Raw genomic sequence first — 22,405 nt, 5'->3', positions numbered from 1 at the left:
TATGCCAGTTGAGTTTATCACCAGATGAAAACTAAAAGGAAAAAAAAAAGAAAAGAAAAGCAATCAGATAAGATCAAGAGGACAGTACAGGATCAATATTGCCTACCCCTGAGTTAACAGGATTGGGTATAGCAGCACCAACATTCTGCAATGCCAGCATTGCACCATGGTCCTATACTGTGGTATAGTCTCATATGTCCACAGATTTTTCTTTAAGAGCACTTATTTCAAACATTACTAGACACAGGAGTTCTTTTAGTTGCATTGGTATTTAAGCAGAAAAAACAGTTAAATTAGTATAGTGGGCTATACTATTAGTACAGTCAATTTGTAGTGTTAATATACTATTTAGATCTGTGTTCCGAAGTTGGTAAGCCACTGCCTTCTGTGAAACTACATTTGCCTTTTTTTTTGCCTGCACAAAAAAAGCTCAGTGGAGATCATGTTGTGCCTGTTTTGAGCAAGATGTCCTGTAAATCATCTGGAAGTGCTAGTATAATGTCATTGATGTGTGTCTGCAGCTTTTTCAGAGTGTCAGTTTTCACAGGAAGCTGTTCTCTGTCAGCCTGCAACTGCAAAGGTACAATAAGACATCATTTCTACTAAAAAGGCAAGTTTACCTTAAGACACACCCAAATGAGATATTAGCACATCTGGAAAATGAATTCCTCATTTACTGACTGAGTAGGAATTTGGACAATAGCAGGCTTCCTCAACAACCACACAACAGCACGAGCTAATGCTGATTTGGACTTTCAGTAATCTCAAGACAGTTTGGTTTTCTGCTTCCCTGAGGATTCAGCGTTTCTCCCACTTCGATCAGTCACAAAGTTCCAACCAGTTTTTAAAAAAGACAAGTCAGTGCAATGCTTCCCACGTAGCTGGATGATGTTGGGTAGATAGCTAACTCTCCAGTCATGGCTGAAATGAATTGGTTTCGTTTTAAAAAAACTGAATGACTGATTCCTTGAGCTACCTAGATCTTAAGCAATATTTTCATTTAAGTACCCGTAAACACAACTAAATTTGCTTTTATCTAGTTAAGTCAGGCAAATTTGAGCCATGTTCAATTCAGTTACTTACCAGTTTATTCTTTAACTTTAAGACAAGATCCACTGTTTCTACTTCAGTATGCTTCTGACTCCAGAAAACCAAGTTCTGAAAGAATAAAAATTAATCATTGAAATATTTATGGCAACATATGTAATTTTCAGAAGTACTGTTAATTTACACCTACTGTGCAGAATGAATCTTCTCCTTTTCCTTATTCTCCTGCCATTTACTAAACTCATTTCACTCATTTACTGTCTCTACTGTGAACTGCAAAATCTGCTTTATTTGCATGTTTGCCCTGGACTTAGGAAAAGTGGAGATGAGAACATAAACACAGTACAAAGGAAAAAAAAAATCATGCCAAAGAGGCTTAGTTTCAAAAATAGTATCTACGAGGCAAAATGGCAGTGAATGTTTACCAAATCCAATCTGCCAGCACAATAAAATATCAAAATAGTGCCAGGCAACACTTCTTTGTAGGGCATTAAAGGAGATGACAGAGTCGATAACTAGTAAAATATATTTGTTAAGTGAATTTTCTTATGGAAGTTCTGTTCCCTTACCCCTTTACTATTCACCTATTAAAGACATGCTCATGTACAGAAAGATGTAACACTTGGATCAAAAAAAAAATAATCAACAGAGTCAGTAATAAATTTATGACACATTCCCTTTCCTTACAATAAATTAATGTCAAATATAGTTGGATAGACTCTAGGTGATATAATTGACGAAGGTATTGCCCTGCAAGTTATTTGGACTGCTCTATTGGAACAATGTATTTGGGTTGCTACAATTTACTCTTTAGGAATTGACAAGGCAAGGGTAAAAATTAATGTCTTTTTAACAATAACCAGCACAATTTTTGTTTGTTTGTTTTAAAGCTGTGGTGCTGACTTATGTTTTTGTTCTTTGTTTTCCCTCTCGGAATTGACAAAGCAAGGGTAAAAATTAATGTCTTTTTAACAATAACCAGCACAATTTTTGTTTGTTTTAAAGCTGTGGTGTTGACTTATGTTTTTGTTCTTTGTCTTCCCTCTCTAGCTGTACAATCTCTTCTCCTCCTGCTATACCTTTCTTTATCAGTTGTTCTGACTCAAATTATACTGATAGCCACTTCAGCTTCTTAAGTAAAGAAGGGATCTTACAACGTAAGATAATTTCTGTGGCATTTTGTTATATATCAATAAACAGATTTCACTTCTCAACTTCCAATTACTATGTATCAGTTATAGGCTTATTTACTATCTATATCTAATTACTTGTCAATTTTCTGTGGTACTCACTGAGTCTATACCTTCAAAGCTACAAACTATATCACAAATAAAAACATGCTGGAATGCCAAGGAAGGAAGCTGAATTAGATAACACCAAATAAGAGGAAACCCCCTTTTTTTTTCTGGAGGGGGGAATATTCCATTTCAAAATACACAACAAAACAAAAAAGGATTAATGATACATTTTACAAATGATGACAGTCATTATAAAAAAAACAAACTGTATTTCATGTTCTCTTTTGCTATGTTAGTTCTAGCTTTTTCTTGGTTAACAAGTTTATGTTTTGCTAGATCAGACTTGACAAAATTGTCCTCGTTTTTATGGTCAACTAGTGAAAAAAGCAGGAGTAAAATGGACTTGAAGGGGAATATATTTTTATTACAATAATCATAAGCACACATTTTTCTAACCTCATTACAAAGTGCTTCTAAATGAAGGGCCTCCAACTTCTGTGTCATTTCTTTCTGCCGGCTCCTAAACCAACCATCAAAGTTGGGTGATTTCAAAAAATGCCTGGTAAAACACCAAAGCAAAAGATATTTTAATTACCGCTTTGATAACACCCAGTTTTCTACATAATCAAATGTAAAGTAATTATGCTTGAGGTTGAAGAAGGTATTAAGACCCTTCCCCTGTTGACTTTCTAATGTTCTGAAGTGGAGTATAACAGGTGCTTCTATTAATCAAGACAAGGATTGAGAAAACAACTCCTTTCAGACAAGGAGTATGAAAGACAATGAAGATTAGGAATTTCATCAGGAAGAAAGCAAGGCTCAGTTGGAAATATCCTCATTTTTATCTTTCAGTTTGATTAGAAGGCGAAATCAAGTCAGAACCAGAAATAAAACCACAAATAATACTGCAATACAGAGATGTGTAGTGTTAGTAGCATCTTATGAAAACAGGTTACAGAGAAAGAGATTTAAGTAAAGTGTACTAAGCCCTACAAATTCCTATTAAAGCATATATTCTAAAAGTAAATCTTACTCAAATCAATACCGGTAATAAGTTTGCTCAGGAAAAGAGCATTTGTATTACTGATCTGTCTTCACTGGTATAATTTAATTTTTTTTATGCTGATGAAAGAAATGACCTGTAAAGTCCTATCCAGTCTCCTTTTAAACCTGACGTGAGCTGTGGTCCTGCTTTTTCCAGTGTCTTCATGAAGTCATCTTGGCTAAACTGCCTCAGCTGTGGTGGACTCTATGGAAACAAACAAACAAAAAAAAATCAGCAGCATACCATAACTGTTTTCTCTCATCACCAATTTCCAGCTCATTTAAACTATATGTCCTTACCTTCCATGGTGATATGCATTTTTGCAAAGGCATTAGGCTTGCCACATAACGTTCCTAGGGAAAGGAAAAAGAAAGGCTGCTTGCATAACCGTTATTAAAGACACACAGTCCATGTGTTATGTTCACTTATCATTTCTGACCACAGCACTTTCTCTTCTAAGTACTGGTAAAGGGTGGGGTCATGCATATTTACCCCATGAAAGCAGAAGGAGCTTGTCTTTGTATTCTTCCCCAACTACAGAACTTTAAGTCAGCAAGATTCAAGAAGGACATGAGGGAAAGGAGGACAGGAAGCAAATGTATACATGGAATATATATATCCTGAACTCCCAGCCCTAGTAAAGTATCTCTCTTTGGTGACAGTCCACAGGTACCTTCATGTCATGGGCGATTTGAAACATTAATCCCACTCTGTATCAAGTGTTTGGAAGTGATTTTCAGAGTCCCTCATACACATGTTAAATACAGAACTAACCTACAAAACGCTGTATATCAGCTGTGGGCATCTCTGCAGTAGCCCTGCTTGGCAAAGGCAGGGCTAGAGCCCCAGCTGGCCATCTAATGTACGAGTAGTGGAGACATTTCTCAATAAGGCCACTGCTGAAGCTTAACATCTGACAACAGGAAGCAGCTCTGCCTTGCTAGCCCACACAAGCACATCAATATAAGCTGCTATACATTTTGAAAGTGTTTGTACGCAAATGGCCATACATGGCAAAATAGTAAGATAAGTAAATTAATTGCATAGAGGACAAGTAATTAAATGCTCTGTCTGTACAGGGCAGATGAAAGGAACAGAGATGTGCTAAATACAGTTTTTCATGCCAAGCACAACAGCAGTGAGTGCACAAAAATTACTGGAAAAGGGAAAAATTCTCTAAACTTTAATGATTCTCCCCATGTACTCCACTCTCATGAGACCCCAGCTGGAGTACTGCATCCAGCCCCGGGGCCCACAACACAAGAAGGACATGGACCTGTTGGAACAAGTCCAGAGGAGGCCACAAATATGGTCAGAGGGCTGGGGCACCTCCCATATGAGGACAGGCTGAGAGAGTTGGGGTTGTTCAGCCTGGAGAAGAGAAGGCTCCAGGGAGACCTTAGAGCAGCCTTCCAGTGCTGAAAGGGAGCCTGCAAGAAAGCTGGAGAGGGACTTTTTACAAGGCGTGTAGTAATAGGATGAGGGGTAACGGCTTTAAGCTGAAAGAGGGCAAATTTAGATTAGATATTAGGAAGAAATTTTTTTCTGTGAGCGTGGTGAAGCACTGGCCCAGGTAGCCCAGAGAAGCTGTGGATGCCCCATCCCTGGAGGTGTTCAAGGCCAGGCTGAATGAGGCTTTGAGCAACCCGGTCTAGAGGAAGGGGTCCTTGCCCACAGCAGGGGGGCTGGAACTCAATGATCTTTAAGGTCCCTTCCAACCCAAACCTTTCTATGATTCTGTGAACCTTCTCTTTACTAGGCTAAACAGTCCTGGCTCCCTCAGCCCTTCCTCATATGAAAGATGCCCCAGTCCTTCAATCATTTTAGTGGCCCTTCACTGGACTCTCTCCAGTACCTCCATCTCTCTCTGGTACTGTGGAGCCCAGAAGTGGACATAATACTCCAGGTGTAGCCTCACCAGTACTGAATTAATGGGAAGGAACATCTCCTTCACTCTGCTGGTAACACTCCTCCTAATGCAGCCCAGGATACCTCTAGCCTTCTTTGCTTCAAGGGCATATGGCTGGCTGATGTTCAACTTCATGTGCATCAGGACCCCCAGATCCATTTCTGCAAAGCTGCCTTCCAGCCTGGCAGCCCCCAGTATATGCTGCTGCATAGGTTTATTCTTCCCCAGGTGCAGGACTTTGCACTTCTCTTTGATGAACTGCACAAGGTTCCTGTCAGCCCATTCCTTCAGCCTGTTGAGGTCCCTCTGAACAGCAGCATGACCCTCTGGTGTATCAGCCACTCTGTTCAGTTCTGTACCATCAGCAAACTTGCTGAGGTTACACGCTGCCCCGTCATCCAGACCACTAATGAAGATGTTGAACAAGACTGGACCCTGTGTTGACCCCAGAGGTACACTGCTAGATACTGGATAGGTCCTGGACTTATTCAGTCAGGCTGCCAAAAAAAGCTACTCCATATTGCATATATAAAAAACCCATTAGTCTAAGAACTCACTAATGGAATAATGAAACTTTCAGTCAATTCCAGAAAATACCGACGAAGAATCACACTCTGTGCTTCTGTAGGACGCTTCTGTTGTACACCCTTAAAAAACGAAATAAAATATCACAACAAGTCTGTTAGGCCAAAGTATGTAAGTAGTTGTGGGTTTTTTTTAAGAATATTTATTCCAGTGTTTCTGTATTAATTTGCCATAACCTTATATATAGCACCCCCTACCCTGGAACCATTAAAGGAAAGCAATACTGTCAAGTTCTTTTGCACAGATATTCATCCCTTCTATTGCTGATTTTTTTATTTTCATGTAAAGAAATGCAAGGTAAGAAAAATGTCTATAAACGAGCTTGTGCAAAACAAGTTTGGAAGCTCTGATTCTCACACACCTCATGCGCAAGATTTCTAGACCAAAGAGACCAGAGTGGGATGGCAGAGGATGGAAAACCCAGAACAGATTAACTGATCAATCATTTCAATTCTCTAAATTATTAAGCTAACTTCTTGAGCTCTACCATTCACGTTGTTATAGAAACTGCTGACAAGGCAGCAGCCCTTCTACAATGACGGTGTATATCTATCAGTTCAGTTATAAACTGGGGCAAAGGAAACAAAATCTAGTTTCATTTCAGTTATGTAGACAGAGCTCAACCTTAAATGAAAACACTGTACACCAGTACACAAAGCAACTTCCATTGAGAAGAATCTTGCAGTATTACCTTTTGTAACTGCTTGATGATTTCTTCATCTTTGTTCAAGTATGGCTTGTAAGAGGTATAAACACCTAAAGAAAAAAAAACAGCATATTGCCAAAGGAAAAGTGGGGTATACTTTTTAAAATTAAAATACTGTAACTCTGAAGCAACTTATTACCAGGTTTGGAGTCCAAAGTTTTTAAGTTCTTCAGTTTTTTCACTTTCACCTGCTTTGGAACTTCACCTGCCAAAACATTTGAAGCCACCTTACTGGAAATCTCCATCTCTAATATTAGATACTACAGTTGATGTGCTACACGTTGCACTGATTTAAGAAACTGATACTTTCATTTGGAAGACTATCCAATATTGTAAGAGGCATTAGAAACGCTGACAAGCAAGTATATATCCAGAAATATCTAGTAAACACATGAATAACAGCATACAGGCTTTTAACTTATATAAGGGTTCCCTGTTGAAAAAAAACAAGCATGAAAAATCAAACCAAAACACCAAAACACCAAAAGAACCACCTTCTGAATCAAAGCAGCCAAGGAAAAATACTGACTACATAGCAGTGAATGACTGTTTCATTAATTTCAAATTTTATTCCATCTTCCTTTGTTCCCCTTAGGGTAAATGCTTTCAATAACAAATCTTTAGTATCTTGGACAAACAAACATTGTATACAAGAAATTAAAACAGTGGCCATGGAGTTAAGTGTTGTAAGAAAATAAATTTAAGTCTCCTTTCCATAGGCCAAACTAAGGGTTTTTTTGTTTATTTTTCAAATATATTCTTCTCCAGCCAGAAGACCCTAAACCCTGTTAATAGTCTTGCAGCCTCAGCAGGACCTTCCTCTTAGATCTAGTAGGATGCTCAACTTCAGAAAAGATAACAGTATAAATTACTATTGAAAGTGCAGAGTGGGGAGAAAAGGGGAAAAAAACCCCAACAACAAAAAAATCACAAGGCCTCTCTTTGTCCCTAAAGCGATAAAATGTAAATTTTTAAAGGCAGGTCAGACAAATACATCCCTAGAACTTCCTGACTAAGCATTTCAAGAGCTGCACCAAAACTTTAGAATTTCATACTCAAAATTGTCTATCAAATTTGAAGACAACCTGTGTCTATGGCTTTGCAGAGGTTTAATAGTTTAATTAAGATTCTATTTTCCAAACCTTAACTACACAGCAGCCAGCTAACTCTGCCTGCTTCCTTCCCTCTCCCCAAAATTCCCCCAAGTACTCTGAAGCACACACGAGATTTTAAAGTAAAGCAACACCTTGCCTTATTATATTGAACACTGTACATAATCCTTAATTCATTTAGTGTATTCATAAATTGAATGTAACTTATTCTACAAAAATGAATTTCATTGTGTATTATCCTAACTGGGTATTTATGCATTCCCACTTTCAGAACAAAATAGTGAACCTGTCACAGCAAACAGCTACATTCAGGAATTTCATATAATAATTAGAGTACTGCAGTATTTTATTACAGGCTAGCATTTAACACGTTATCCAAAGATTACATTAAAATTCTACTCAATCATGTAAGGAAATCATCCAACTTGAATAAACAGTAATTACTGGAATACTGCCAGATTAGAAAAATATTATCAAAACATTTGTCAACAAACAACTTTTTATGTTATTGTAACAGTCAAACTTAGCTTTCATATGGGTCTTACTTTCTGTGCACTTGCTGTGACTGATTTATTACGTTCTACTCATCCTAAAATTAACATCAGTAATAAATCATACTTCTCATTTTAATACCTTATTGGTAGAGATACAAAAACAGGGTTGTGCAAAAGGTAAAACATTATTACTAATGAGTATTACCACCTTTTGCATTTAATATACTAGATTTGGCAATGAAAGACATACAGTACTCGAGGCTAATTTCACCTGACAGATCTACATCCATGAGGATTTGGTTAGTATTACACTAAATTAATTTAACTAAATTACATATGTTTGTAAATAAATAAGCACAAAGTTAGATCTTGTTGCACAGGACTGTAGAAGATATTTGTACCTTACCTGGAAGTTTAATATCTCCAATTCGGATAATGTGAGGCCAGTGCTGAAGTGTTTTAGCAAAAAAAGGATTTGTCACCCCTAGAATGACAGATGGTCTAGAAAAGTAATGTTTAAAATATGACAGTAAGAGCTTCTGTCTTAATTAATACAAAAGGTCAACTTTAATTCTTAACTTGAAATTATTTTCCTCTTGTATTTAAGAGTTACATTCTAAGTTACACATAAGAGCACAGTGTGTTTATCAAAGTTCCAAAGTTTTAGAAAATAGCAAGACAGATTATCTTAAAGTCCAAATGGTAGTGGTTATTCTCTATAAGTGATGACATCTTCTGCTTAGACTCTTGGCTAAATTCTGTCCATTTGCAATGATGAGAACAGGGTATTATCTGATTATTTTTTTTTTCCTTCTTTGTAATGAGCAGGAATCTGACCCATGTTTGAAACACAAATTGCTACTTTTCAAGGTTGATTATAACACACTCTCAGTACTTGAATGTGCATGTCAACGTAACTGCTGTTTGTATGAGACTTCTCAGCAGAGTTACTGCTCAGATTACATGATTGAGACACTTAGTATCCTACTTCATTTCCAACACTTTAGCATTCTTTGTCAAAAAGCAGTTATCAAGTGATGAAGTACAAGCATATTAATAGCCTTGTGCCCAAGCTCACAGCCTGTCAGATTTTTCTGTCTACTCTGTGCTTAGAATCTGTCTTTGAGGATGCACAGGGGCACCCAGAGAACAAGAGGCAGTAAGAGCATAGGGCTGCTGCTACAACATAGGCCTGCAGAATTTGGGATTCACAGCACTAATATGATGAAACACCACCATATTTTTCAGTATAGTGGCTGCTATCCATTTTACAGCCAAATGTTAGATAAGGAGAGAGTGTAACTGCAAGCCTCATTGGAACTGCCATATTAGAAACAGGCATTCTCCTTCTGCCTAGGAATGCCTCAAGTCTAACCTCACTTAACTAGAAAATGTTCTCGTGTGTATTTTGTGGGAACCCAAAAGCAAGATTCACACAGAATTGGTTTGGACCAATGTACACAAATTGACGTTCTTTTACTAACAGGAGGGTCAAAGACCAAGAGTTAAAGTCAAGTGAGGCTTTCATTTACATACACACAAAAATAATAATTCTCCAGGTCAAGGTAAACTGGTAGCAAACCATAAAGAATCTTGTTTCAATGCTACTGGTGATATAATAGCAAGACTTGGTAAGCTACTTGGTCACCTTTAAGAACCTTAATATCATATTTACCAGTACCAATTCCAATTTTAAACCACTGAAGTAATTTCTGAAAAAAAATCTAAACATCAAGATGAAAAATATCCCTTTGCTCCCCCTCTCGCTAAAGGTAATAAAAATGCACTGAATCTGCATGATCTGTATTCTTCCCCTTCTTAGAGCCACTGCTTTAAAAGCGTATTTCCAGTCTTTCCAACTTTTCCGTTGTCTGTAAGAAAGCCAGAGCAACTCTACCTAATGCACATACTGAACAACCTTTCTGTTTTGCTACAGAAGAGCAGATGCAATTTTTAAACATGGGTTACTAAAGTTTAACAAATTCTTCCTGGAATTATTTTTAGAAACTAAATTACATACTGTGTAACTATTCCCATGGAATAGAATCTGAAACACAGTGCCTATGTTTGTATGTTTTTCCACTGCTCTATCTCTGGCAATACTTTAGTTGAGAGGAAAAATACAGTAAAAAAAAACACAAACAATCTGAAAAAAAACCAAAACAACAAAACAACAAAACAAACAAAAAACCCAACACAACAACCACTGCCTCTTCAGACATTAGAAAAAAATTATAAAAATATCAGTGAATCTAACACATGCATTCCATTCCCAAATCAAGTTGCACTTATTTATTTATTAACATATAGTAAGAAATATTGGAGGTGTATGCTCTCAGAATAAGCGTAGGATAAAAAAAGGGGGGGGAAAGTATGTCCTTAAAGCAGTTTCAAACAGAACTGTTTTTGTAGACACATGCTCTTGAAAAAAGAATCTTAATTTCTGAATTATTTACAATGTTTTCCTAACAAATTCAGTGAAGAGATATTTACTTTTAAAATTGTCTCAATTAGGACACCGACTAAATTAACTTCACAAAACAGCTGTATGGATGTTGAATTCTAGAAGTCACTTTCTTTAGTAATTGCTTAAAAATAACAATTACAGCACAATTTCCCAAGGAGCTACAACAGAGCTGGTGTTGCATAGACAAACCCTTACAGAAAAGCACAACTTTTCTAGCTTTCATATATGCAGTTTTACTTATTCTGTACACAAGTATCCTATGAAGCTCAAATGCAGTTTAATAATGACATTGTTTCATAACTACTTTATCCTATCTAACTGGACTGAAAACTTTATAGAATTAATTACCGCACTTTGTAAGATAAACCTTGTAAGTAAGGAGTCTAAATGTAATTCTCTAGTGATAGAAATTCAGAATAGTTAAGCAGAATCTTAAAACATTTATGGTTATGAGTGGCTTTGAGAAATATCTTCACAACAAAGTTTGATTTACTTACGGGGCTTGTGTGCGAGTTGTATATTCTTTGAACTCACTGTCATGTATGGTAAAGTATGGCCTGAAATCACTGCAGTACTTTAACGGTGAAATACAACTGCAAAGTAGAAAGAAGATAAGCTTGTTGTAGGTGTACAGTGCACATTTCATTAAAGAAACAAGCAAATCTAAAATTTGTAATGCTTTGTTATATTCAGATCAAATGAAATTGCACTTAGCTGCAATCTACGATAACTCACTTGATCATCAGTTAGAAAGCTCCACTACATTTACCTAACAAGTGCCAGCACAGTTTCTGAGGATTCTGATGGTGATGGTGCCATCACGACGAGTGGTTCTCCCAGTAGTACTAGTTCCCAAAGCATCTGAATGTGAAAGAACACTGGACAGAAACACCTAGAACCAGATTGAGGTATTTTAATACACTTAACATAACCAGAGGAAATATGAATTTAAGAACTGGATAAAAAGGAAGTTGGCAGTAGCATTTAATAGTAATTTGAAACATATAAAATACTCTTTTAAAATGGAACACTTATTGAACTTGCTTATTTATTGCAGTTTCAGCCTACATGTTGTCTGAATTGGTTTTTAGCCAGCTTTACAGAGAAAGAATATTAAAACCAATACCGATAAACGTTAGCTTGTGAGCTATGAGATATGTGTTACAGAAGCGTCATAAATCTTTGACTTGTGGGAATTCACAACTAGGAATAAATCAGTCCAAACTCCTACCTGAAAAGATCTACTTCATGAACAGTTGGTAAAGCCATGGAGACCTGAGCATCTGCCTAAAAGACATCGCAATGCTTGGTTTTTAGTCATCAGAATACCTAGATATTAAATGAAACAGTTTTCCTTAAATGCTTACAGACAGTAGATGGTATATACTCTCATTATTTACCACTACTGTACTACTGCAGTACATACTACATTATCTCCAAAAGTAACTATTTTTGTGTGCTAGAAGCAAAATCTCCCCCAACACACACACCACTTATAGGCATGCAACTTTCAGTCCAGAAAAGATAAAAAAATACTGAAGCTGTTTTAAACAACAGTCATGCAGCACATAAAGGCACAGACAGATGTGTTTTATCACTGTCTTTTATGGCTGAAGATTTTTAATTGAGATTTCATCCTTAAAAAAAAACAAACCTTCATGCAGCACATAAAGGCACAGACAGATTTGTTTTATAACGGTCTTTTATGGCTGAAGATTTTTAATTCAGATTTCATCCTTAAAAAAAAACAAACATGGTTTAGTATAGAATCATAGAATGGTTTGGGATGGAAGGGACCTTAAAGATTATCAAATTCCAGCCCCCCTGCCATGGGCAGGGACACCTCCCACTAGCCCAGGTTGCTCAAAGCCTCATCCAGCCTGGCCTTGAACCCCTCCAGGGATGGGGCATCCACAGCTTCTCTGGGCAACCTGGGCCACTGCCTCACCGCCCTCACAGGAAAAAAAATTCTTCCTAATATCTAATCTAAGTCTCCCTCTTCCAGCTTAAAACTGTTAGCCCTTGTCCTGCCACTACACTCCCTGATACAGTCCCTCCCCATCTTTCCTGTAGGCCTCCTTTAAGTTACAGTTTCAACCATTAAAATAATGTTCCAGTTCAGTAATTTTGTCAGCCAACTATCCTCTTCCAGGAGCTGGACACCCTCTTCTAAAGTACGTGGGCTAACTGCATACTTTTCATACCTTTTTTCTATGAAGAATCCAACTCAAGACTCCTCCTCAAAGTTTCAAAGACACTGGATTTCATTATTATCAAAGTACATGAGGATTTGCTACCAGTCTTTTATGAAGAACTTTAAAAGAATGAAGGCAGATATTTAGCCTTGTGTTGGGGTTATATACAACAGAAGTATCTAATCTCTACCTGGTGCATATTCTGTACTATCGGTGTTGTTCCAGGCTTGTCACGATATGTTGGAATCCGCAACTTGGAAAGAAAAAGAAAGGTGTTTTTTTTTTCCTTGTATCAAATTCAGCAGAGACTTAAAATGCTGACATACAGATGAGATATATTTAAAGAGATGTACTACAGCATGATGCTTAATTTACTCTACAGAACATCCACATAACAATGAATACATAGCTGAAAAGTACAAATCATTGCTATGGGGCATCAATGTGCAATACTATGCAGTACTACATTGCAAATTTAATATTAGAATATGAAAATTTTACTTCTGTTAAAAAAGACTACTGATAACATTAGTCACAACTATTACAATAACGTCAATAAAAATATATTTAAATGTTGGAGAGAATGATCTGAAATAAGGTTATGGGATTTTAAGGTGGTACAGAATTACTTTTAGAAAAAACGCTCTCCTAAAACATCAGACATCCTGGTGGCTATGAGGCAGAATCCAAATAGACTGAACAACATAAATATATTTTTCTGACCTCACAGTCTGCATCTATAAGCCTTCAGTACTACAAATTTAATCATACTGGAAGCTCATGTACACAAATGGGTGTACTTCATACACAACAATTAAAACTGACTGACCAAGCACTGTAAAAAAAGAGAGACAGTATCACTGAAGACAGTAACGATGGCTTTACTCAGTTTAGGAATGCAATTTCAACTCCTATGGATGAGAATTACTGATGAAATAAATGCAGACAATACCCAAACATATATTATATGAGATATAATACCATTATATGATATACATACCCAAATATCTGACACTCATTATTATCACCCAGAACACTGCTTTATTAAATTTGTGCTTTCAGAACAGCTTCAGAAACTTCTCCTTCCTCTCCCTCTCCCTGGTGAGGTACATGTGTCTAGCCATAAACTCAAGAGGAATGTACTTCCAGCTGTAACCTCTGGATCCATTAAAACTATTTAATTGCATTTCATATGAAGATGCTATGGCTCCCAGAGGCCCAGTTCTTAGCCACCACTTAACCTCTACAATTCCTCCCTATGCACTAGATACAACTTCTTTAATGGGTTCCTTCAGACGTATTTCCCTTTAATTGAAAATTATCAACAGACCAGGAAATTAATTTCTGGTGTGTGGGCCAAAAAAAGATTTTTATTTGTCAAACTTCAGGAACAAAAATGATTTTCATCAATATATTTAATTTGCTTGACTGGAATTTAATTTTCAGTATTTTGAAGTGTTACTTAATGTTTGATTTGACAAATATAATTAGCATTAGAGTCTCCTAGAATGCATATTCCAGAAGGATAATATAGACACTGCAATTAGTAGTTGTACTGAAACATGGCTTCTTAATATCTACAAAAATTACATGTTAACCTGTACACCATAAAAGATCCTCCCCCGCTCCCCCCAGTCAAGGAACCTAATCAAGATCTCCCAGACCTTCACTCTGCGTGCACTATACATCTATTCCTGTTCTGAAGTATGAGACACTGAAAACATGGCAGAATGCAGTGAGTACCTACACAGTAAATGGAGGAGAAAATACCCTCAAAGAAAAAGAAGTGCAGGAGTATTTACCTTCATTATAATACCCATAACAGGCAAATGCAGTATTTTCCCTGGAATTGGTGGTGGCCAACGATCAACATCGCTACAAACTTCAGGAAAAAGTATAAATTATAACTAGTTTATACACACTATAACCCATGATATTGTAGTCACCCTTGTACACATTGCAATTTTAAATTAGTGCTGATAGCCCGCAACAGTTCTACTTATCTCATGATCACTTTAAAGAAGTTTTACACCCTTTTTGACATTCTTAATGTATTATTTCATTAGAACCATAAAGGTCTCCATTTCAGGGAAACTATCCTTTTGTCTGCCAGTTTTTGTAGCAACTAGACTCACAATTAGTTGAAGAAATGTTATGTGAGAAACCATGAAAGTACATATTAAGAAACTTTGACAAGGATACACACATTTATGTACATTAGCTACTGTAGAACAGATAAACACAAGTAGCTAAGGAGAAAGCTAGCTTTCTAGCTTGGCTAGGATGTTTTTGATCATTTTGTTGTAAACAATTATGAATACCACTACTAATGCCTGTAGTTTTTGCAGAGCTTATTTTGTTCATAATACAACTTGTCAAAAAAAACCCTGTTTATCTACAGGTGATTAAAAAATACAATCCCTTCCAGAAATAGCTGCTCAATGAAACCACAAACACATCAATCCTGTGTAGGGCAGACACAGTACAAAGAACACAGCACTTCTTGGGAAAGAGCACATAAATTTTGCATTCGGCCCTCTCTGGCTCTTAAAGTTCTACAGTAAGGCTGAGGCACCTGTTATCAGTGCTGCTCTGTCGCTTTTTCCCTTTGGTCAAAAAAACCAACCAAACAAAAAACCGCAAAAAAACCCACACAAGATGACATTTGTACAGCTGCTTAACAGAAGTTGTCAGAATGCCCAAAAGCACTTTATTTGTGAAGAGTGCAAACTAAGGATTGTCATCAGCTACTTGTGCTGGGCAGCTGGTCCCGAAACATCCAAGAAAACTAGATGGTTTTTAGGGTGGAGCTTCAACTCTCCCAGAGGACCTAAAATTAGACTAGCTCCGTTCAGTGATCTAGAAATCAAGCCAGTTTGCTGAAGTTTCAACCCTCTACCCTGCAAGAAGACAGAAACACAAACTAGAATCTGACACTGTTGTTTGTTATTTCTCCAAAAGAAGTATGTGATATTTTAAGAGCTCTTCTAGAACAACATAACAGTACCACTACCTGCTTCCAGGAAAGCTTCACTTTTTTCAAAATATTCTGGTGCTATTTGCCTAAGCATGGTGCGAAAGAGATGGACATAAGGTAGCTTGCTGATGAGGACCAGTGACTGGAATAAAGAGTAAAAAAACAAAAATATAATTTTAAGTTAATCCTTTCCCTCAGTTCTATTGCAGTTCTGTTGATTATCCTCAGAGAACACCAGGTGTGATTTTTCTCACACATGCAAGCCAACCACATGTCTGACTACAGGCAACTGCCAACAAACAACTCCCAAAAGTTCCATCCTTTTTTTTTAAAAACACACAAAAAAATTCTGTTCTCACAGTGCAGCTGGAACATCACATAGCTGATGTAAAATCAGACCACCTTACTATAAATCAACAACAAATTTAGTTAAGAGAGCAAGATACTCTTCCTGCTCCCCTGAGGTCACTAAAACATAACTAATTTTTGAATTATTATTTTCGTAAAATAATTGAAATTACCTTCTGGAAATAGCCTCTTTTTAATGATTTGTCTCGAACTTGTCTGAAATATACATAGCCATAGTAATACGCTGGATCTTTCTGCAAAAGAAAATAAAGAATTCAATACAACAACCTGATACTGTCCTTCTTTCCAAAGCATCCAATATGCATTTTAAAAGTCTATTTCCCTGCAAGCTCCAAAGCTGATTAGATATAATAAACTAGAAGGATTACTCTGTTTATTGCATTATTTTTTTTAATGAGTACTTCAAAGGAAAAAAAAAAAGTGCGTGGAAACAGCTGTGCCTTCTGGCTTTACTATTTTTATATCTACTTTCTCCTGACAAACCATGAAAGCAAAAATAGAATTAATTTCCTGAGAAATAAATCAACACCCATAATTTTGCAAAGTAGCACTAAAAAGATTTCAGCAGTTAAAAACCTTAAGGCAAAGCATGGATGTGAAAAGATAAAAACTGGATTTCCAATGTATTAGTTTTATGAAAGATTCTTGAAATATTAAAGAAGCACGCTCTCACATTTTATCCTTCATCAATTTCACCCTTCCGACAAACAGGAATTCAAGTATTTGCCACATAAAGAGATCTAAATTGAACTTGAAAATCAGAGTTTCTAGACAGTAACAAAATAGGTCTGGTCTTCAATTTAATTCCTTGCAGTCCAAAACCCATAGTAATAAAGCTTAAAAGAATAATTAACAGAACTGATTATTAGTTACTTATTACGATAATGACATGCTACAAAAAATTTTTGCTGAGCTTTGTCTTTCAGGACATCCAGTTCAGAGATTCTGTTTTTCAAGCACTAAATTTAAGCATGAAGATCTATAAATTAGCATTACACAAAATAAATTAAGGTCATTTCTTCTTATTGCCAACCTTTAAGTAAACTGGTAGATCTCTATCCAATTGGTCCAGAAAACAACACAGTGAGACTTTCCTTCCAGGAGACCGTCGAAATCTAAAACAAAACTGTGTGTCCCCAAGACAACCTACATAGGGGGGGAAGAGATAAACAACAAACAGACAGTATGCTGAGCCTGAGCCCTGTTTAACATGAGGACTTGTTTACAGGCAAAGAGGTATAATAGTTTTGGTTCATTTATCTTGCACTCCTGTTGTGCCCTGCTATTGCAGCCATTTATACATTCATATAAGTGAACAATTTGGCATCTTTGGCAACAATAAATATCTTACCTTCAACAAGAAAAAAAAAAATTGCTCTGCCTCACAGTGAGTTTATTAGACTTATATCCTTAACAGGTCTACTAATGGTTGTCCTCCTACTGTTATGACACGTTTTATTGGTCTGCCTGTATTGTTCTGATCATCTTAACAACGTCATTTCTCTGTTGAGTGACTGTACTTAGCCTTTTTTTGACACCAAACAGTTCACTCATAAGTCACACTGTAAGAGTATTGTGCTGATCTCTTATAACTCCATGTGCGGGCCTACGACTCAGTATTTTTGAAAGCCACAAAACTAACTGCAGAAAACCAAGTAAACCTGAGTACTACTTCCTAGTAATACTCCCAAGCAGTGAAGTTTCCCTTAATTTCTACCAAAATTAATTTCTGAAAGAAAAATGTAATTATGTATATTGACTATGTGCAGTCTGAAAATAGATTTGGGCTAAGTTTGTATCAGATATCAAAGAAACTTTCTTCAGGTGGAACATGAGAACTGCAGTATCAGAACTTGCATCACTGATACCTCTCATGGCTGTGTTCTCGCTATTATAAGTTCTGTCTGCTGTTAAAAGAAAAGCTCCAAAAAAACCTTTAGTTAAAGTAGAAGCTATGTAAACTGAACAGAACGTTAAGAACACATGGGTATGTTACTCTAGCAAACCTGTAAAAAAAAAAAAGTCCCTTTGGAATGCAGTGTTATTACCATGAACACAATCAACTGAAAGGCAACCTCCTGGTAAGTGGACTATCTTCGCCATAACAATGTAAATGTTCATGTAAGTGACTATAAAAATCAATCTACTATAAAACTTATAGCTACTGTTACAGCAGTAAATTTCTGGCTGGCAAAGGACACTTGTTTTTCTATGTTGAATCTAACTTCTTCATTGCTGCTTTGCTCTTACAGCTTTCGGAGATAGTTTGCAAAGACCTCCAGGAAAAAAGTCATGAAGTCACTGCTGATCATCTGAAAGCTTCCCAGCTGTCTTGTCTCATATCAGCCAGTGCTAACTGACTACACAGTAAGGCAGAGCTCCATTCTCCAGATAACTATTCTTCAGACTTAGAAGGTCAATTTCATCTTCTCTTCCAGTCACATACATATTGCTGCTGCAACCACAGACAGCCCAAACCCTCAGTCAGACTCACTGGCTGTGCAACTGGCAGGGTGGACTAATGCTGGCATGTTCAGCACACTCGGGTCCGAGTCTTAGAAACCTTTGAAATCGCAGCGAGAAACCCAAAACACACCAAGACAAAACCAAAAGTAGCAAAGCACTGTGATGGGATAACCATCCAAGCCAAACAGGTAAGTAAAGCAAGTACTTAGCAATATGGACCAAATCAGAAGAAAAAGCACAGCACATGCCAGCAACACAGCGCTAAATATTTGCTCCAAGTTTTCATAGCTAGTTCCCTTCATCCAAAGCAAAAAAAAAACCCCAAAAAAACAAAAAACAAAACAAAACAAAAAAAACCCAAAAACTATTATAAAAAGCTATACAGAGGATCTAAAAGATTTTTTCCTGATGAAAGTAAAGCCTCCCTACATATACCTATTCTGCCTGAAATAACCTTACCGCCACTTATTTTAAAAAACAAAATTTTAAAAACTCAACCTTTGTTCCTAACACATTATTTTGTACCTTCAATACACTTTGTGAAGGTTGGACAGATTTACAATCATTAACAACATGACCAATAAGAAGATACAGTTAACCATCTCTCTCAACAATAGAAAGCAGCTCTTCCTCTATTTACATACAGGATATCAACAACAGAGAAAATATCTTAATTGTAATGACATTAAGACAAAGGGGAAAAATTAGCCAAGATATTCTGTAATATTACATAAGAGAGAGCTTACACACATTAAAAGCATCACCTCATACCAGAATTGTTCTGCTGCAGAGCAACCAAAAGCTCAAAGTAAGAGCAATTATAGGCACAAGTGTGTTACTACAGGTTTTGACTTTTGTAAAGAAATTAATGTAAAAGGAAGTGTCTGTACTTCTGCCATATCTTTTTGCAGGTGTTCCAAGTCATCAGCCACATGCCTCCTATTTCTCTTTGGCAGCAGAACAGTAGAAGTTTAGATTAAAGAAGAATTTAGCAAGCAGGACCACACACACAGCAACAGAAGCATCAAGAATAAAGAATAGCCTAGGTCTTCCCTTCACAACTGTTCTTTTTAAATGCGTTTGAATTTAAAAGTCAGTTTCACTGTTATGAATTTAGAAAATACACATTTACTCATTTAAGAAACAATGGTTCCATATCCCTTCCATTTGCTTTATTAAACCATTCATATTCTGTGCCTACACTTCTCTCTAGTATGACATTATTATTTTGTTTAAAAGTGTGATAAAGACATTAATTCTTTACTTGCAAAGTATTCTGAAACATCTGCATGTGTGTCATGTATAAGGTCTTACAGAGTCACATTCCTGACATTTTGTTTATATAAAAAAGACTTTTCTGACCTCACTGCAATACAGACAATTACATTTTACACTTAAACTTACTTACAACTTTTTTGCATTGTAATATTGATATTCATAGAAGCATTTAAACTAAAACTATTAATTTATATTGTCTGATTCATCTTTTTTAACATTACTTAGTCCAACAACAGACAACTACAGAGTGAAGGAAGCACTTACCTGAATTAGAATCTGGAAAAGACAAATAGCAAATATTGGTTTTCTAAAGGGTAGGGAAAAGAAAAGAGAGCTGTTATATTGCCTGAAACTACTAAACTAAAAACAAATTATAGACTTACACAGCAACCATGGCTTACCTCTTTATCTGTGAGTTTTGAATGTGGAGGATATATTACCTACAGGAAAAAAGTATTATTTTATTTGAAAATAAACTGGGTATAAGCAGTAAGCTTCTATTAAATATTTTTATGATAGAACCCTCAAACACCTGCCTAGCCTTTATGCTATTTTCAATTGTAAGCTATTAATATTATATCACTGTTATTATTTTTCATATGCTTTCAAGTTAATTTGATCATCCATCTTTACAGGGTATTTTGGATGCCAGCTGGAGACCATACAGATAAATGAAAAAAGTTCAGAGTACTTGAGGAGTTTAGTGCAACAGGCCTCAAAGAAGAGCAAGATTACACCTTTTAGCTTTAACTTGTCCATAAAAAATGCAGTAGATGATTCCACAGAAAGTCAATAACACATAATTGTCTAAAATCTGTTGCAATGGATAGTTAGGTAGAAGCAATCAAAATTCAATCACAAAACACCCTCCATATTAATACTAACTCTTGGAGGATGAACATTGGCCCCAAACAAGAGCTGGAAACTGTGAAAGCTCAAGGAGTACACTCAAAAAGACTTTTGTACTGACAGAAAAAAGTACATTTACTTAATACTTTTTTACAATGCAGAAATAAAAAATGATGCAATACAATGCAAGATAGGGAAGCACCATCATTTAAAAAAACCTGGATGTACACAATCAGTGATTATGCAAGTGAAAAAAGAATATACAGGAAAGAGGATAAACCTGAGATACTTAAATTTCAGCTAAAAAGTTCCTCAGTGCACCCCCCCCCCAAACTACTGAAATGGGTGGGCTAGCTTGTAAGCAAATGAAATTAAAAATAAATTCAAAGATTATGTTTCAAAGAAGGTTTCAGTGCTTTTGTAGATGAGAACTTCTGCAAGAATAGAAGTTCAATGCAAGAATACTAACTTAAGTCTAGAGTCCTAATATTACCATACTGTTAAAATCCAGTTATCTAATTTTATCTTGTTCGATAAAACATGGAGTAATGTATCTCCTGATAATTTAATGCTGTCCTACTCCACAGAAAAAAAGAAATATATCCACTGGCTGGTCTCTGACTAAGCAGGCTTTCTGTCCCCTGGCCATAAAGTCTCCAATTCATTTCTTCTCCTCAGTCCTCTATCCAACGATGTTCAGGAATACAACAGTATACAACAGAATACAACAACTACTAGTATAACTAACGCTAAAAGTATGCAGGTGTTCCACCCATATATCTACTGCATCTAGTAAACCTATCATAATCTTTTTTTAATATCTTAACATTTTCCTATGCCATCTTATACTAAGCAATACTCTTAAACGTAACTTTTTCAGCAGCTGAATGATGCTGAAATGATCTGCATCTAGTCAGATGACTGGAGTACAGTCCTTTTCTTCGGTAACCACTGCATCTTCCCAGAAGTCAGGAAGAAGAGTAAAACCAGTTCTAACTGTTACCTCTACCCTGTCACATCTGCCCAGTACAGATGGCTGTATCAGAATGATGTGGTGATAATGAAAGCAAGCCCAGCTCAGGTGAAGTTTTAACAGATTTTGCAATTTTCTGAACAACCTTACTAAAGAAATCCAAATAGAAAAGAGCATGAACACCACTCCTGTGAGCTACTCCTGTGCTTGCTGTTCATCACCAGGTGTTGAAGATGAAGCTGCCTATCAAAAGCACAAAACAAAGGGCAAAAGACAGGATGTCAAGAGAGACACAAAGCAGCAGAATTAGCAGAGATCATCGCTTCCTAGTTTCCAAATGTTTGCCTACATAAGCTAAATGTTCTTTACATGTATTTTATTTCCCCCAGAAATAACAATCTGCTGAACAGGAAACAACAACAAAAAAGCCTAACTTGTAAGTGAAAGAAAATTAACTTGAAAAGTGTGGCTATTGGAGGAAATATAACTTTGGTAACTGATGACTTGGGAACTCTTTGCCGCAAACAGTCATAAGAACTTTCTTCTAGAATTGCAGATTTGGGTGAGAAAACTGCTTCTGTCTAACGAGATTCCAAGAAAAAACAAAACAACATCTTGTGTGTGTATGCAACAAAAGAAACATTTGCTCTGCATTTCCATGTCATTTAATTTTCTGTAGTGTTAAGTAACCTAAC

General features: G+C 36.4%; 1 protein-coding gene across 1 annotated transcript; it reads right to left on the bottom strand.

Annotated features, from left to right (window-relative positions):
• Positions 1–440: 440 nt before the first annotated feature.
• Positions 441–20,328, bottom strand: DENND6A (DENN/MADD domain containing 6A; the record flags this gene model as incomplete). Its single annotated transcript, XM_010087312.1, has 19 exons — positions 441–572; positions 1,084–1,158; positions 2,742–2,844; positions 3,425–3,534; positions 3,630–3,683; positions 5,797–5,886; positions 6,516–6,580; positions 6,670–6,735; positions 8,543–8,637; positions 11,101–11,196; positions 11,373–11,495; positions 11,835–11,890; positions 12,989–13,051; positions 14,601–14,680; positions 15,812–15,917; positions 16,297–16,377; positions 17,178–17,290; positions 20,153–20,195; positions 20,290–20,328. Coding segments are annotated over 19 exons (1,590 nt in total), but the record flags the coding sequence as incomplete, so codon positions are not given.
• Between the last annotated feature and the right edge of the window lie 2,077 nt (positions 20,329–22,405).

This window comes from Pterocles gutturalis, unplaced genomic scaffold, assembly GCF_000699245.1.
Source record: "Pterocles gutturalis isolate BGI_N339 unplaced genomic scaffold, ASM69924v1 scaffold5121, whole genome shotgun sequence".
Lineage (NCBI taxonomy): Eukaryota > Metazoa > Chordata > Aves > Pterocliformes > Pteroclidae > Pterocles > Pterocles gutturalis.
Note: the sequence above shows the minus strand (reverse complement) of the source record. Positions and strands in the feature narration are given on the sequence as shown.